This window comes from Dioscorea cayenensis, chromosome 5 (genome assembly GCF_009730915.1).
Source record: "Dioscorea cayenensis subsp. rotundata cultivar TDr96_F1 chromosome 5, TDr96_F1_v2_PseudoChromosome.rev07_lg8_w22 25.fasta, whole genome shotgun sequence".
Classification (NCBI taxonomy): domain Eukaryota; kingdom Viridiplantae; phylum Streptophyta; class Magnoliopsida; order Dioscoreales; family Dioscoreaceae; genus Dioscorea; species Dioscorea cayenensis.
Genome location: NC_052475.1, coordinates 12,612,745 through 12,628,407, shown reverse-complemented (window position 1 = coordinate 12,628,407; position 15,663 = coordinate 12,612,745). Strand labels below are relative to the sequence as shown.

The following is a 15,663-nucleotide window of genomic DNA, read 5'->3' as shown; positions in this document are numbered from 1 at the left end:
CCCCCCACAATTTCTTATATTTTCAAGCCCTAGAAAACACCCCTTTAGTTTAGATCATACCTATGATTATTAGAGAAAAACTTTTTAAATTTAAATTTAAATTATATAAATATTTACCAAAATCTCACAAAACAAAATCTAGTAGATAATATAAATTTTTTTAATAAATTTAAAATGATAGATATCCTCAACGAACATATCATATAAATGGAATAAAAGCAGATAGTGAAGGCTTGAGTACTTATGTGCCTATGGTGATCTATGGCAATAGTTTAGCTTTATTTGATTTGGTGACCCACAGTAACTCAACTAGCTTTAGATGTAGACATGCATTCTATTGATCTTAATAAGATTTTCATGTTTTCATATTCATAAGTTCTTTTGCTTAGTTGAACCGATGGATAAGAGATAATTATTATTGTGCTTTATTTTTTATCTTCAAAGTTAGATTTATTGACTTCTTTACATTGATGATCTTTTGCTAGTGTTTTCTTTTTTGGCACTTTGAATAGTAGGTTTCATAGTAGCAATATGTTGTTTGGATTTTGATTATGTGATTTTTCTTCTATCATGATTTTTTAATCTATTTAAAACAACAAAAACCAAATGGAACATGAAACTTGGTCTCTTCCCAATTGAGAAAAAATATTGGTATGGAGTTGTAATTAAATTAGATTTTTTTTTCAATTTTAAAAATTATAATATTAGATTTTAATTTTTTTTTAAAATATGTAGAATAAACATAAAGAAGAGATAATAACATTTAAATTTTAAGAAAAAGTCAAATTCTAGCAGAAGTTGAAACTATAAAGCACTATCATTAAATTAATACTTTCATTTATGACAATAATAAACAAATGACACTATCTCTATAAAACATTAGTGACGTTTTTTTTTGTGTTAACAAAATAATCGCAAATAGTAAGGTTTTTGTGACAATATAGTTTTTCCACAAATACTAACATTTTTAGTGAGAACAATTTGACGACAAAATTTTGAGTACTTATGGTCACATAGTTTTGTGATGACAAGTGATGACATAAAAAATTGGTCACTATTAATATTAGTGACTAAAATTACTGCTTTTAGTAACAACTTTGGTTACCACCAAAAAAATAATTTCTTATAGTGATTCCATAAACACATGCAAAGTGCATTAAATAGTAATAACCAAATACATCTATGCAAGAACTTATAAATTACTTCTCAAAAGCCATCAAGGTGGTGAATAAAATGAGGTTGTATGGCTATTGAGAAACTAGAGATCTTTGCACTTAGTCTGATGAACAATTGATGTGATATCTAGAATTTCATGAACAAAAAAGCTTAGAAGGAAAGATAACACAATTAAAACTGTTTTCCAATTTAAACTTACTTTGAACTTAGAAAATAATTTCCACAAAAAATCAAAGGAAGACACTGAAAGGGAACACCTCAGCAAATGGAAGAACAATTAAACCAAGTGGAGAAAGCATGATCCAAACAAAAAATAAGGAAAAATTGAAAGAGGTATGTTCTTGAAGCAACAAAATTGTTGAGTCATATGCTATCAATTTAGCTAAATAGTTATAGTTGACTAGTCTAAGCTAGTGAACTCTAATATAAACTCTAGGTATCTAGAAGTCTATGTAGAATTCCAAATGTGAAAGAGGCTTAAATCTGAAAAAGCTGAAGCTAGCTTTGGTCTACATTGCCTCTCTATCTCACTATCTCATAAGATATTTCCTTCTCTATTTTTGCCATTACCTCACTTTTTTGCGAATCAATCATCGAAGAAAAGTATGAGAAAGTCTAAAATCGAATGAATGTATGGAGTTTATCTTGTCACCAAAATTGCTTCCATGTATTGTGTTCAATACCTGACATCGTATGGTATTAGGGCTATTGAGACCTTTAGGCACTGCTTGTGTCACACCCCAGCACCAAAGCTGGGCCCGTTGACAGATCGGCAGCATCTAACAGGGCTGGGCTCCACTTGGTGCAAGGCCTCATATTTGACCTAGTCAGAGTCAACCAAAACAAGTAGAATAGGAAATAATAAAAATGGTACAGAAATGCAACACAAACTTACAGAATCCAAAGTACAAATACAGGTTAACAAAAACTTTCAAGAAAACGACAACCCTATTGGATCCATCTTAGCACTGGCTGAACAACAAGGTCTTAAGCACAACAACCTAAGAGTCGAGTACCTGAAAAGATAGAAGAAGAGAGACTGAGTAACTCGGTTACTCAGTGAGTGGGGCAAAAAAAAGAGGAAAACTCACAAATACCAGCAGAATACGGAAATTGGTTAAGTAAACAATACCAAACATAAAACTTCCGAACAAACTGCAACAAGAATTTCAGAAGTGGTAATAATAATAATAAATGAATGGAAAATAGCAGAATAATAGTGGAATGAAAATACATAAAATGCTCGGAATACAGACTGACATAGTCAGACACAGAAAATGCTTAAAAGACAGAGATAGTCAGAAATACAGAAAATATGCAAAAACAGACTTGTACATCTCCCTGACTAATAACATAAATCAATAGCATGAGACTGGATCTTCGATTATGAAGTCAGAACAGAACAGAACAGAATATCAACGGCCGTAGCCAGATCTTCGACCGCAGTCAAAGGATAGCGCTACTACAGAAAATATGTGCACATAGCTAGGACTTACTGCTCCTAGCTGGGCGAGCCAGGAACAGAGATGTACTAAAACTGCAGAAAATACAGAATACAGACAAAAAATGTCGAATAATTAATGCAAGAACAAAATAAATAAATGAATAATCATATACCAAAACACAAAGTTCATGTTTAGAAATTGTAAATTCACAAGTTCACATAAACTCAGAAATACTGATAAACTCCAAGACTTCACTTTTAGGAACAAATAACTAGATAAACATAATAAATTAAATAAAAGTAAACAAAATGATACAATAAATCATTCAACCAAACATCATAGTCGAAATACAGAGTACTTACGAATAAAACCCAATCACCCACACGAACGGAACTACATAATTTCAGAATCCCAGATGAGTGAAGTAAGCCAGACAAATTTTAAGATAACAAATAATTAACAAAAAACAATAATCTAGGTAAGGAATAAAATAAATACTGAGTATAAAATCAATGATAATATGAAAGTAGGTTCCAGGGACATGATAAAATACATTGAGTAAAACCAGGTGGTAAATCGGAGTAGCACAAAAACCCAAATTTAGAATTAAACCCCTTGGTATCACCTCATCATCATTAACCTTTTCAATAACTTAATCCTCTCCAACTTACACATCTCCATCATCTTCTTCTTTAATTTATACCATCATACAAAATTACAATTCCTCTAGCCACACTTCTACTGCACTAACATCTTCTTTTATCATCATTTCTCACACTTAAATGTTCAATGTTCACGTTAAATACCTAAGAGCATTTTATCAAACATCTTATATGCAATGACTAACTTTCCACACATCCCTTCTTACGTAATACAAGAATGCAACCAATTTACAAAAGTCTTTAATCAAGTATTTAGCTTAACCCAATATGGGAAAAAAAATCACCCCATTAATACATGAGATCCAAATACTAATCTTGGCATAGATAACAACCAATCTAACCCCCAAAAGCTTTAAACTTAACAAAATATAAAGTTGGCAACAAGTAGTGAGTGTATTATATCAACAAAGTCATCTTAAGGCCAATAAATCAACAATGAGGTAGAAATATAACAAAACTTTTGATGTCCAAATAGATCATCAATTACATTCAATCTTCCCAATTAAATATGATAAGGATTCCAACAAGACAAAACCCAAGCTTGGAGCATGATCATTCCAAATTCACAACAATTCATGCAAATGAACCACATAAAAGGTTGAAGAGATAATTAAAAGTTGGTTAGCCCACTCACCTTGCAATCTTCTCTTCTCATCCTCTCTACTGCTACTAATCTAAGGATAACAAGAAAGGAAACAAGAAGAACACTAGGCCTAAGTTATTCTAGGGTTATGAACAAGAACACAAGATGAAAATTAATGAAATAAAAAAAAAAAATACTCACTTACCTTATCCAACAAGAGGCAAGAAGAGGAGGAAGAAATGGCTAGGGTTTATAACAAGCCATGCAAGGGAAATGGAAGAGAAGGGCTGAAGATTTTAAAAGAATTATTTTTCGGGTTGCTACAGTATCTTCGCTACAGTGCTTGATCTTTTAAAATGCTACAGTACGGGCTGGGTTATAACAGCTTGAGAATTTTCCTCTACCTCAGAATCTTCACAACCATCTGTCGTTTGATGCACTTGTGGAGGTAATTCTACTTTGGTAGCGATATCCAATGGCCTATAAATTAACAACATCTTAAATAAGTTGTAGGCAAGGTTCTTCTCTTAGGTCATAGAGATATGATGATGGGTAGATGAATAATCAAAGTAATGACAATCCTATGGTTCCTATATTTTTTAAGTTATTAAGAACTCAAGGCTAAATGTTTGCTAAATCATCTAACGCTCCAAACAACTTTAGTTTGGTCCAAAACATGACAAGGCAAAACATCTAGCTCGACAATTAGAATCAAAGGACTCTAGGCCCCAGCTTTGCTTGGATGTAAACCCAATTCAAGTAACTGAAAGACCAACATAAATTTTGACCTTAAGGGATTACATATTATTTTCTTCTACTCAACCCATGCCCTTAATAATAAACCTTAATCATCATCCTACTCTATTGGATGAATATACCACTCATTTAGATTGTAAGCATCTTTCCAATAAGCACTAACAAATAAGCTAGTAACAGATTTGGCTTGAAAGACATTAATGAGTCATGCGATACTTTAACTAATATGTGGGCCACTTTCTCTTCAAGGATCTTTAAAAAACAATTCACGAAAGATGGACCATATAAAAGTCTAACAACACATATTGCGACCAATTACACAGGTGGTGATGCAAATAACAATAGGTGTAATATAGGATTAGATTTAATAGATTTAATGGAACTCTTGATAATTGCATGGACAAATGCAACAACAAAAATATAGAATACACACTATATATAAAACATGTTTGGATACAATACCAATATGCATGTAAACATATATATGAATAAATATCTATATTTATATATATATATATATAACCCAGGTAATAATCAACAACAAAGCCTAACAAAAACATCACAAGACCACCAGACAAAATCATCACAAAACTCTATTAGAATTTCAACTACAAATCTATTTAAAGATGTAAGGAGTCTTATAATTTATTGAATTTAAAGAGATGAGAGTTGTGCTAGAATGAACGTATTTTAATGAGATGAATTATGAGTCCTAATTGTGGAAGCTAGGCGTTAAGCTAGGTGAAGAGTCTCATTTGTAGCCTATATAAAATTTGAGATTTTAAAGGGTGAGAGTGAAGAAACTATCTTTAAGATTTCTATGTTATAATAATATTTGTTAATTCTTCTAGTATCTTTTTGAGGAATTAGAGATAATTATGCCTACCATAGCTTCTTTGAAAATAATTGAATGTGTTGTATGAAGCCCTGAGCTCTACTATAGCAACTCCATACACGCCAATATAAGAAAAACCACTATTTGCAACATATAAATTTGCAACACAAAAAAAATGCCACAATTCTACAACAAATATTGCAACGTGTCACAAAATTTGTAGCGCGTTTTGCACGCAGTTCAAAGGAATCGCTTATTTGGAACGCTTAGCCATGCATTTTCAACATGTTCAAATGAATATAATAAATATAAGATATAGTATGAATTATGTAATAGATTGCAGTACATGTTTTGTGCACAGTTACTTTTCCTTGTCGCAAAAAAAATGTTCCAAGCTTTAGTAATAAAATAAATATTTCTACTAATTATAACAATGTATTTTCATTTGAGATAAATGTAAGAAATCTTAGTGATAGTATTTTAATAAAATTAATAATGATTTATTTAGAAATAATCATAGGTAACAATACCTATAACTTACTGAATTTTTATATATTGATCTTCAATAATCTTTAAAAAATAAAATATGAAAATTCTGAATATAAAGAAAATTTTATGATTTTATGAAAAAAAAATTATAATTTATATGAAGACAAAAATTTATAATCATACACTTTTGAAAAAAAAAAACATTTTTTTTATAATTTTGATATAAAAGGCATGTTTTATTTTATATCCATCAGTACTCATTTTTTATGATATATATTTAAAATATAAAAGTTTTAATTTGTTATACAACAATGATATATGTTGTAATTATTTGCAAAATTCATTGTAGATTTAATTTAATTCAAATATTATTGTTGTACAGTTTTGCAAAATGTCTCACGTCACAAATTATCGCAAATGTTGTTATTAATTTCCTATCATACATTTCAAAGCCAGATAATGACTTTTATATATGTCTAATCAACCTTAAAACATTTATGCATGCTTATTTCATCATAAATTTAATATCCAACAGCTAGAATTTTAATCCAACACTCAGATTAAGTATTGAGGGTAATGAAGAACTACTTAAGTGTTAGTAAAACTTATATAGCATAACTATGTAATTTAATTACAATAATATTTGAAATGTATATATAAATGTGACATAGATTCATTTTATCTATGTATATATAAAGGAAAGATGAAATCATAAGATATTTATACTTAATAATATTATTATTATTATTTAATTTGTTAAGATATTCAGATTGATATATCCTAAATGATGAATCGAACCATTATACCAAGTCATTGTTAATTCAAACAAATATATTTTGAAATTCAATGATGAGATTAATTTCATAGAACATTGGCCCTTGTAAATGGTGAAAAAATTACAATGTTCTTCAAAGAAATTTGTCACATAATGTGTCGCAGTTTGTGACACTTTGTGACACATTGCAACGTTCTTCAAAGAAATTTAATTAATTCATCATTTCATTTTATATTTTCTAAAGAAAAAAATAAGCTATATTGTGATACATTTTGCAATATGTTGAAAGATTTTGAGAGTATTTGTAAATTGTGTGGCAGAATGAAAATTTTTACAGTATTAATTTTTCAAACGTATCTTTTATTATTATTATTTTTTTTCAACTACAACATAGTTTATGACACAAAAACATAAATTTCTATTATTCACATGACAAGAGATTATTCCTTCCATTATTGCAATCCTTATTATATTTCTCAAATCCGTCATCCTTTGCCTTGAATCAAGAAGAAACTCGAAAATCTCTTCTTCCTCTCTTTGAGAAGTGCTTTTCCTTGGGGTTTTTGAGAAGCTTTGAGGTAAAGTTATTCTTCCCCTTTGTCTTCTTCTTCTCTCTTTCTTTTTTTGTTAAATTTCTTTGAGATTATTGGTGGAAAATCCTAGTTTTTGTTGTATCTAGAGTATAGAAGAAGTTTGAAATTCTAAAACCATGAATCTATTGAGAATTGAGAGAGATCTTTCATCTCTTAGTTAGGGTTACTGTAGCACCGAACCAAATTGAGTTATTTTTGCTTTTCTTGTTAGTTTAGAGGATTGTGAGAGTTTCATTCTTGTTAGATCTTCTTGTTAGAGTGCTTAGCAAACCCTAGGAAATAATTATTTTCCCATTTTGAGCATTTTTCCTTCATTCTAGTTGATCAAGTTGTTGATGATGTTTGGTTGTTGTTTTGGGTTGTTTAATTGCTTTTTAGGAGATGAGAATTCAAGCAAAGGTAAAGAGCCGGTAGAGAAGTAACACCGGAGGTTTCTAGCTCACCAAATTTGGTAGTGTGATTTACTAAATCACGGGCTATAAATCAAGCATGCTTTCTAATACTTAGATTTCTTGCCTTTGAATAATAAACTTCTTGTTGTTAAAATTCTTGAAATGTTTTCCATGGGATCTAGAAATCATGATGATTTATGACTTAGCTTATTTCACGATTGTTGGTAAAGATTATATATATTACTTGTGGTTTGGAAACACTATATTTTGAAATATATGTTTTCAAGTTATGTATTTCAAAAGACTTGATATTCTTGTTATAATAAGTTAAAAGGCATGTATAAACCAAATTGAAATTCATTGTCATGATGCTATATTTGAAGTATATTTTCAAAGATTACACTTGTATAATGTTCTTGATGAAAATGGTTTCATTGAAGATGTTATAATAAAGTTATTGACTTTTGGAGTGAAAGTTGCTTATGTGAAAACTTATGATCTCTTAATGAGACTTATGCTATCATATTGATGTATATACTGAGCATACAGGCTGGATTATTATTTAAATATTTTGCTTATGACATGGGGGAGGGGGGGAATCCCCAATGCTTACTGCAATAAGGGTTAGAGTTTCCACAGGCTGACCTAGTTGGGATGGCATGGAGTACTCAGATGAGGTTTCACCCTTTCAAGGGGCGCGTAGAGAGCCTGAAAGGTGTGCAGGGTTGGGTGCCCGGAGTCACCACACAGATTCCCCAACAGCCAAAGCCAAAATACCTGCATCTTGGTGGCTCCTGACCTAACCGAGGCCGCAGTTAGCGAATGGAGGGTTTTCGAGGCTAGTTTTGATACTATTGACTATTTTAAATTGTTAATTTATTTATTTCTAAACATTTTGAGCTATGAGTTATTAAAGAAATGTATGACTTTGGATATCATACTCGTATGGATTCCGTGATGGTGTAAAAAGTGTTTATCATGCATTTCTTATGTTATACTTGCTATTTAAAGTATTGCAAATATTTTGAGAATCAAAACATATTTTGGTATTGTATTTTATTCCATCATGTATGAGATGTAGTTCCATGTTTAGCCCCTCATTGAGGAACTTAGTCACTCATCCCCTCTTCTTTTTCCTCCCAGGTGATAGCATAGCATTGGGGTAAAGCGTGAAGTGCTTGGTAAAGTTTATTTTGTGTTCCTCTTGAGTTGTGTATGATGCTTAAATATTTTTGCATGTATTAGAAGGATCCACTAGGATGTTATACCTTCATATTTTGTTTTACTTCTCTTGGATATTCCTAATTGTGTCAGTCAGGACTATGTGATGTATGAGAGTTATACCTAGTGATTGAGGGATGTTATCCTTGTTGTTATAACTTTTTGCGTTGTGATTATCCATGTATCTACCTTGGGTTACAATGTTGCTCTTGTTTAGTAATGTTGTTGTATGTCATCATTGTTAAATTATTTCTTATTGTTATAGAATATTATACAGGGAACATAATAGCCTTAAGGCGATCTAGGGTTGAGGCAGGTGTTTTTCCTCCCCTGGGTTGTTGTGGCAGTATGTCATGTGTGGGACGGACTGGATTGGGCATGACAAAGTGTATGTGTCATCTTGTAATAAAGTGTGTTGAAGTGCAGGCATTGATCCTTAGGGAAATTAGAGTCTACTAGTAGTAATCCTAAGTCCCAAAACTAGCATACTCAAAATTTTATGATTTGAAAGAAAATAATGAAAAGAAAACAAAAATTAAAAGTACTAAAGAATATACGATCAAACAAGCATGGGAAACAGGGTGCTCATGCATAGACTTCCTCTAGTGTTTTGTATGTCCATTACAGAGGTTGTAAGTTTAGCAATACTAATTGAACTGAGAGAAATCCTAAAGTGTACTATCCCCTTTCTTAATATGAATAGTAACTGATCCACTACGTGCTAATATAGACAACCCAAGACCACAATTAATGAACTCTATGAAATCTTAACAATGATTAACAGAATTGAAAGTGTAGACAATCATTATGTAGAAGTGATTACTCTTAATATCATAAAAACTAAAAATAAGATCTCTCTATAGATCTGCTCCCTATGATTGCAAATAGTATAAAATTACTTGCCAAATCAACTGGAAGGATTGCGTGAGTAGAACTCTCAACTCCAAAATACGTTATATCTATGCTGACTCACTAATCCCCTCCAATTGTCACTTGCCTATACTAGGTGGGTCTCTCGACTCATCATGCATGCTCATCAAACATGCAACTAAGGCTTTTGCCTTAATAGCATTGAAGATAAAAGGAACACGCAATTGAATACAAAAGTAAAGGATTGTAATTAGAAATCCATGTAAAGCATGAAAGAACCACAACTAAAGTCAATCAAAGCTAACCCTAGAGTTCAACTATGCCAAAACGCAAACAAAATTAGTTCTCGGTTAAGGAAGAATAATCATTCAACTCACAAGAGACAACAAAAGTTACTGAAAAGCATTGAAACCCCTTTTTTCTCTTGCGCCTCATGATATTGCCGAAAAGCATCCACTTTCCTTCAATAAATGCCACCAACATGCTCCTTAACATCTCTAGTCCTTTTTCCTCCAAGGTAGGTAAGTCCTCTCTTTTTTCTGATTCACTCTTAAATGATCTAGAGAAAACTCTCCCTTCTTCACAATGCTCGGCCATCAAAAGATTATTTCAAAACCCTCGTCAAAATCCTTTATACCTAGCCACTTACAAGCTACTTATGAGAGCAAGAATGAGGCTTTATGGTGCTAGAGATGATGGGTCACATAGCTTATGGACCACCTTACTGCCGTAAGTCCCATTTGTAAGGTCTTTTATCTTGGTTTTACAGCCTATCTTACGGCCATAAGTGTTGAACTGTAATATTCTCTGGATTGTGATTGCAACCACCATTATGAATGTATGTTGCTCCATGCAAATTCCTTGGGATAGCCCTTACGGTCTGAGTTGCGCGCATAAGTCCTACATGTTAGTCCCTCTGTTGATCCTTATACTCCTATTACAGCTATAAGCATGCCCACAAGGTTCTCTGCCTGAGCCTTACAGTTGTAAGGTGCCCGTAAGTGGTTTTGACTGCCCTATTCTTCAATTGTTGGTATCGGGAGAGCTCCATCTTATTCGTTTTAGCTCTTAATTGCATCTTTTAGTTCTCTCTCATCTTAAGCACTGGCTGTTATATGAGAATATAATTTTCACCAAGCTTAGTACCATCTTCCATAAGAATACTCTAATACAGGCCATATAATTGTGTAAAATAATATTAAATCATAAGTAAAAGTAACAATGGTTGATACAAATTCAATTATGAAATTTTAGTAGTGAAATCTTTACTTGTTCAATTGTTCTGTTCTAGAATAATTTGCATAGGTTGCATTATAATTGATAACATACTTCATTACTTCTAGAATGTTATAAAACATAGGAACTGGTGGTGAAGTTTGTGGAATAGCAATTGAAAAAAAAAATATGACTTGAGGACTTGACTGTTTTATATCTTAAGTTCTTAACCCATGTTGAGTATTAGTACTAGTGCAGAAAATGGTGAAAGCATGTGCATTGTTGCCCTTTTAATTTTCTTTATCTATATATTTGACTTGTACCACTACAAATCCACACATGACACATGGTGACTATGGTTTGTTAATATAAGTTTATATATTTTTTTAGGATTGAAAGATGTTTAAGAAGAAAACAATTGATTCATTTTTCAAGAGGAAAGATAGAAATGATGAAGAAACTAGTGTTGAAGATGTTGATCAACAACAACCATCTTCATCTGAAATACCAATCTTGGAGTTGGAGCAACATGTCCAACCACCTTCCAAATTTATCAAGATTGGAGTAACCGGACAAGAAAAGGTTAATATTGATGCTTTAATCCGTGATCCTGGAAAACGCCCACAAATTTGGGATTATCCTATTAATCAACAAGATGAAATTCGTAGGGCATATATGAAGTTTGGGCCTTACCAATTTATAATGGATGTATATCCACTTTCTGGCCAAGATGATCATCCTCGTCGATTTCAAGCTCATTGGTTTAAAGTATTTCCTTGGTTAGAGTATTCGCCGGAAGAAGATGTTGCTTTTTGCTTTCCATGTTATTTGTTCTCTAAAAGGTCGAGCTCATTCACTTCAAAGGGATTTAGAAATTGGAAAAAAGTGAATAGTGGGAAAGATTGTGCATTTCTATCTCATGTGGGAAAGAGTCCTAATTCTCCTCACAATATTGCCATTAAATGCTTTGAAGATTTGAAGAATCAATCATGTCATATTGACAAAATATTGGTTAAACAAACCTCACAACAAATTTTGAGTAATCTCCTACGCCCTAAAGCCTCTATAGATGTTGTTAGATGGTTGACATTTCAGGCGTGTGCTTTTAGAGGGCATGATGAAAGCTTGGGATCAAAGAACCGAGGTAATTTTCTTGAAATGATAAAGCTTTTGGCTTCTTATAATAAAGAAGAGATGAAGTTGTCTTAGAGAATGCCCCTCAAAATGCAAGATACACTTCACCTACTATTCAAAAAGAAATTTTACATGTCTTTGCTAGAAAGGTGCAAAGGGAAATTTGAGAAGAGATTAGTGATGCAAAATATTGTTTGATTGTTGATGAAGCTCGAGATGAATCTAGAAGAGAACAAATGGCTCTTGTTATTAGATTTGTTGATAAGCATGGATTTGTCAAGGAGCGCTTTTCTTGATATAGTACATGTTAAAGATACTACCCTGCACTCACTCTTAAGCAAGAGATTTGTTCGAGGTTGTCTCATCATAATCTTAACATTCAAAAATATTTGAGGCCAAGGATATGATGGAGCTAGTAATATGCGTGGAGAGTGGAATGGTTTTACAAGCTTTTAATTCTTCAAGAATGTCCTTACGCATATTATGTTCATTGTCTAGCTCATCAATTACAACTAGCTCTTGTTGCCGCAGCTAAAGAAGAAGTTGATGTTCATTCTTTCTTTCGAAATTTGAATGTGATTGTTAATGTTGTGTGTTCTTCATGTAAACGTAATGATGAGTTACAAAAGTCTGCTTATGTATCCGAAATTGCTAATTTGAATGCAAATGATGAGATTGAGAGCGGTAGGGGAGCTAACCAAATTGGCACATTACAGAGACCTGGTGATACTAGATGGAGTTGTCATTTCAATTCTATATGCAGCCTTTTACGCATGTATAGTGCAACTGCTTTGGTTCTTGAAGATTTAGCTATTAAAGGATCTACTTACTCCCAACGAGGTGATGCTACATATGCTCTCAAAGCATTGATGTCATTTGATTTTGTTTTCATTCTACATGTGTTGAAAGAAATTATGGGAATTACTGACAAACTCTGTCAAGCTTTGCAACAAAAGTCTCAAGATATTTTGAATGCCATGTGCTTGGTCTCTACCACAAAATTGTTGATTCAAAATTTAAGAGATTGTGGTTGGAATTCTCTATTAGAAAAAGTTACTTCTTTTTGTAGTAGACAAGCTATTCAAATTCCTGATATGAATGGTGCTTATTCAGACATAATTCGATCCCGAAGGCATAAAGATTCTGTGACAGTATCGCATCATTATTGCATCGATATATTTACTACTGTTATAGATTATCAGTTAAAAGAATTAAATAGAAGGTTCAGTGAGCAAGTAACAGAACTTCTTATACTGAGTACAACTTTAGATCCTAAGGATGCATTCAAGTCATTTGATGCTAGGGACATTTGTAATCTTGTTGAGAAATTTTATTCATCAGATTTTTCTGAGCAAGAAAAGATTCAATTAGAATATGAATTGCTACATTATGAACTTGATGTGCACAAAGATCCGAATTTTCAGAACTTGTCTACTATTGGTGAATTATGTCAAAAGTTTGCAGAGGATGGAAAGTCTAGTTTTTATCCTTTGATTGACAGATTATTACGGCTTGTCTTGACTCTTCCAGTATCAACAGCAACCACAAAACGAGCTTTTTCAGCTATGAAAATTATTAAAACAAGGCTTGGCAACAAGATGGGAGATGGTTTTCTCACTGATTATATAATTGTTTATATCGAGAAGAAGATTCCTGAAAAATTTACCACGGATATGTGATGATTTTTATGCAATGAAACATCGACGAGCACAACTTAAGAAATGAGGTATATATTTGATTGAACAATTGAATTTTTTTAATTACCAATTTCTATATTATCTTTTCATTCAATATTTGGTCATTTTATTTGAAGTTGATTCAATGACAATGTCACTTGCAAATCAGTTGGTGTATCTATAGACTATAGAATATTTGGTGAGATTATGGTTTTGGAACAATTTTCTATTGATGCATCTATAGGTATCAATTGGATTTGTGTTGATTGTATTTGTACTATCATTGAGAGTTATTGTGTAGTTATGGTTTTGATGTTTGGGTTGAATTTAATGAGTGCTTTTACTATCTTGTTTCAGGTTATGTGGCAAATGTTGATTCAATGTAGTGTAGTAGTAGAATATTTAATAGAGTCTAAGTGGAGCATTCAAGATAGCCTTGGCCAAAAAATGTTAGTGGTGTTTATACCTCAATATTTGTTTGGATTTGGTGTTTGATGTTCTATCTAGTTGCAATTTTGCAATATGGTTTTTTGTTTGTTTTGTGATGCTTGTAAGTAGAAGTTTATATAATTAATCAATGTATTTTTTGAATTGTTTCCAACAAAAAAAAATTATGTTCAACATTTTAATCTCGGCCCCCCTTCTACCTAAATCCTGGCTCCGCCCCTGTCTAGCTTGTATATCTATATATACATATTTTTTGAAAGCTATTTGAATTGATTCTATAGTTCTTTGGTTTATTAATTAGTTTTCTTCCGATGCATTCTTAGGTGTTGAGACTAATTAAATTCATCTTTAGTTAATGCATGTACTAATTAATTTATGTATGAGTATTCATTCTTTTTTTGTTTTTTTTATTGTTGCCAATCCTTGTATTTAAGGTCGTTTTGAGTTATCTTAGAATTCAATTAAATTTAGCTTTTTATCAAGTAATCTATCTTTAAACTACCGTATTTTTTGAATTTATAAAATTATAGATAATTTTTATGCATTCTTTATTTGGGTATTGTAATTGTTTCTCAACTACCTATGTTGACTTGCTTAATCACGCTAGTGAAATGATTATCTACCTATGGTTTAGTTACAAAGCCATTTTATTTAGTTATTTACTCGTTTATCTACTTAAATCCTGCCAATTATTGATACCCATATTTTTTCCCTCAGCATTCAAAGGCCACCGTTAATTCTTTTATTTATTTGTTATTTAGTTATTCTTACTGATTTCTATTATTTTCTTAGATATTCATTAATTGCACTTTCACTATTTATATGTTTTTTGTTGTTGAAAATAGTGGCTAATTTTTTTTCATTTATTTATTGTGAAAACAATTACTTATTTATTTTTCCTTAAAGTGGGAACATGAATTTTTGTATTTGGCTTGCTAACATTTGATGATGCTATGAATATTTTTGAATCTTGACTCTAGGAAATTTTTTATATTTATTTTCTCTCCAAATGAGCTATGCTTAAGTCTGTCTATGTCTAATAAACACAGAGAAAGTTGTCAAGAATTTTTAGAAAAATAAAACCGCTGTTTCACACTAGCCCATCTGTGAAATAATAACGACCTCTTATATATTCAGTCTCGGGTCATTGAGGGTAAATAAATGATCTCTGTTATTTTGGCTTTGGTCAACAAGGGTAAACAAATGACCTCTGACATTTATAATGAATTTGGAGACATCTTCTATTACTTGAAAATCTATTACCTTTCTGTTTTTGCATTCCTAATTTGAATATCCTCCTATTGCAATATTTGTGCTTCAATGATTACACATAACCTGATTATGCTACCTGCTTGGTTTTTCTTTAAAATGTTGGTAAACTCATGTTATAGTCT

The 15,663-nt window shown here is 31.7% G+C and overlaps 1 protein-coding gene and 1 long non-coding RNA gene across 3 annotated transcripts; one reads left to right on the top strand and one right to left on the bottom strand.

The window, feature by feature from the left end:
• Positions 1 to 2,253: 2,253 nt before the first annotated feature.
• On the bottom strand, positions 2,254 to 4,272 carry LOC120262414. 2 transcript variants are annotated; one of them, XR_005536773.1, is made up of 3 exons: positions 4,068 to 4,272; positions 3,918 to 3,957; positions 2,254 to 2,713 (listed from the first exon to the last, which is right to left on the bottom strand). It is a non-coding gene; the product is annotated as an uncharacterized LOC120262414 (long non-coding RNA). The 2 variants fall into 2 exon arrangements; XR_005536772.1 differs by having other exon boundaries at positions 4,072 to 4,272.
• A 7,139-nt stretch (positions 4,273 to 11,411) lies between these two features.
• Positions 11,412 to 13,825, top strand: LOC120259994. The gene is made up of 2 exons (XM_039267442.1): positions 11,412 to 12,156; positions 12,645 to 13,825. Exons 1-2 carry the CDS (start codon positions 11,412 to 11,414, stop codon positions 13,823 to 13,825), a joined length of 1,926 nt encoding a protein of 641 aa, XP_039123376.1.
• The last annotated feature ends 1,838 nt before the right edge of the window (positions 13,826 to 15,663 follow it).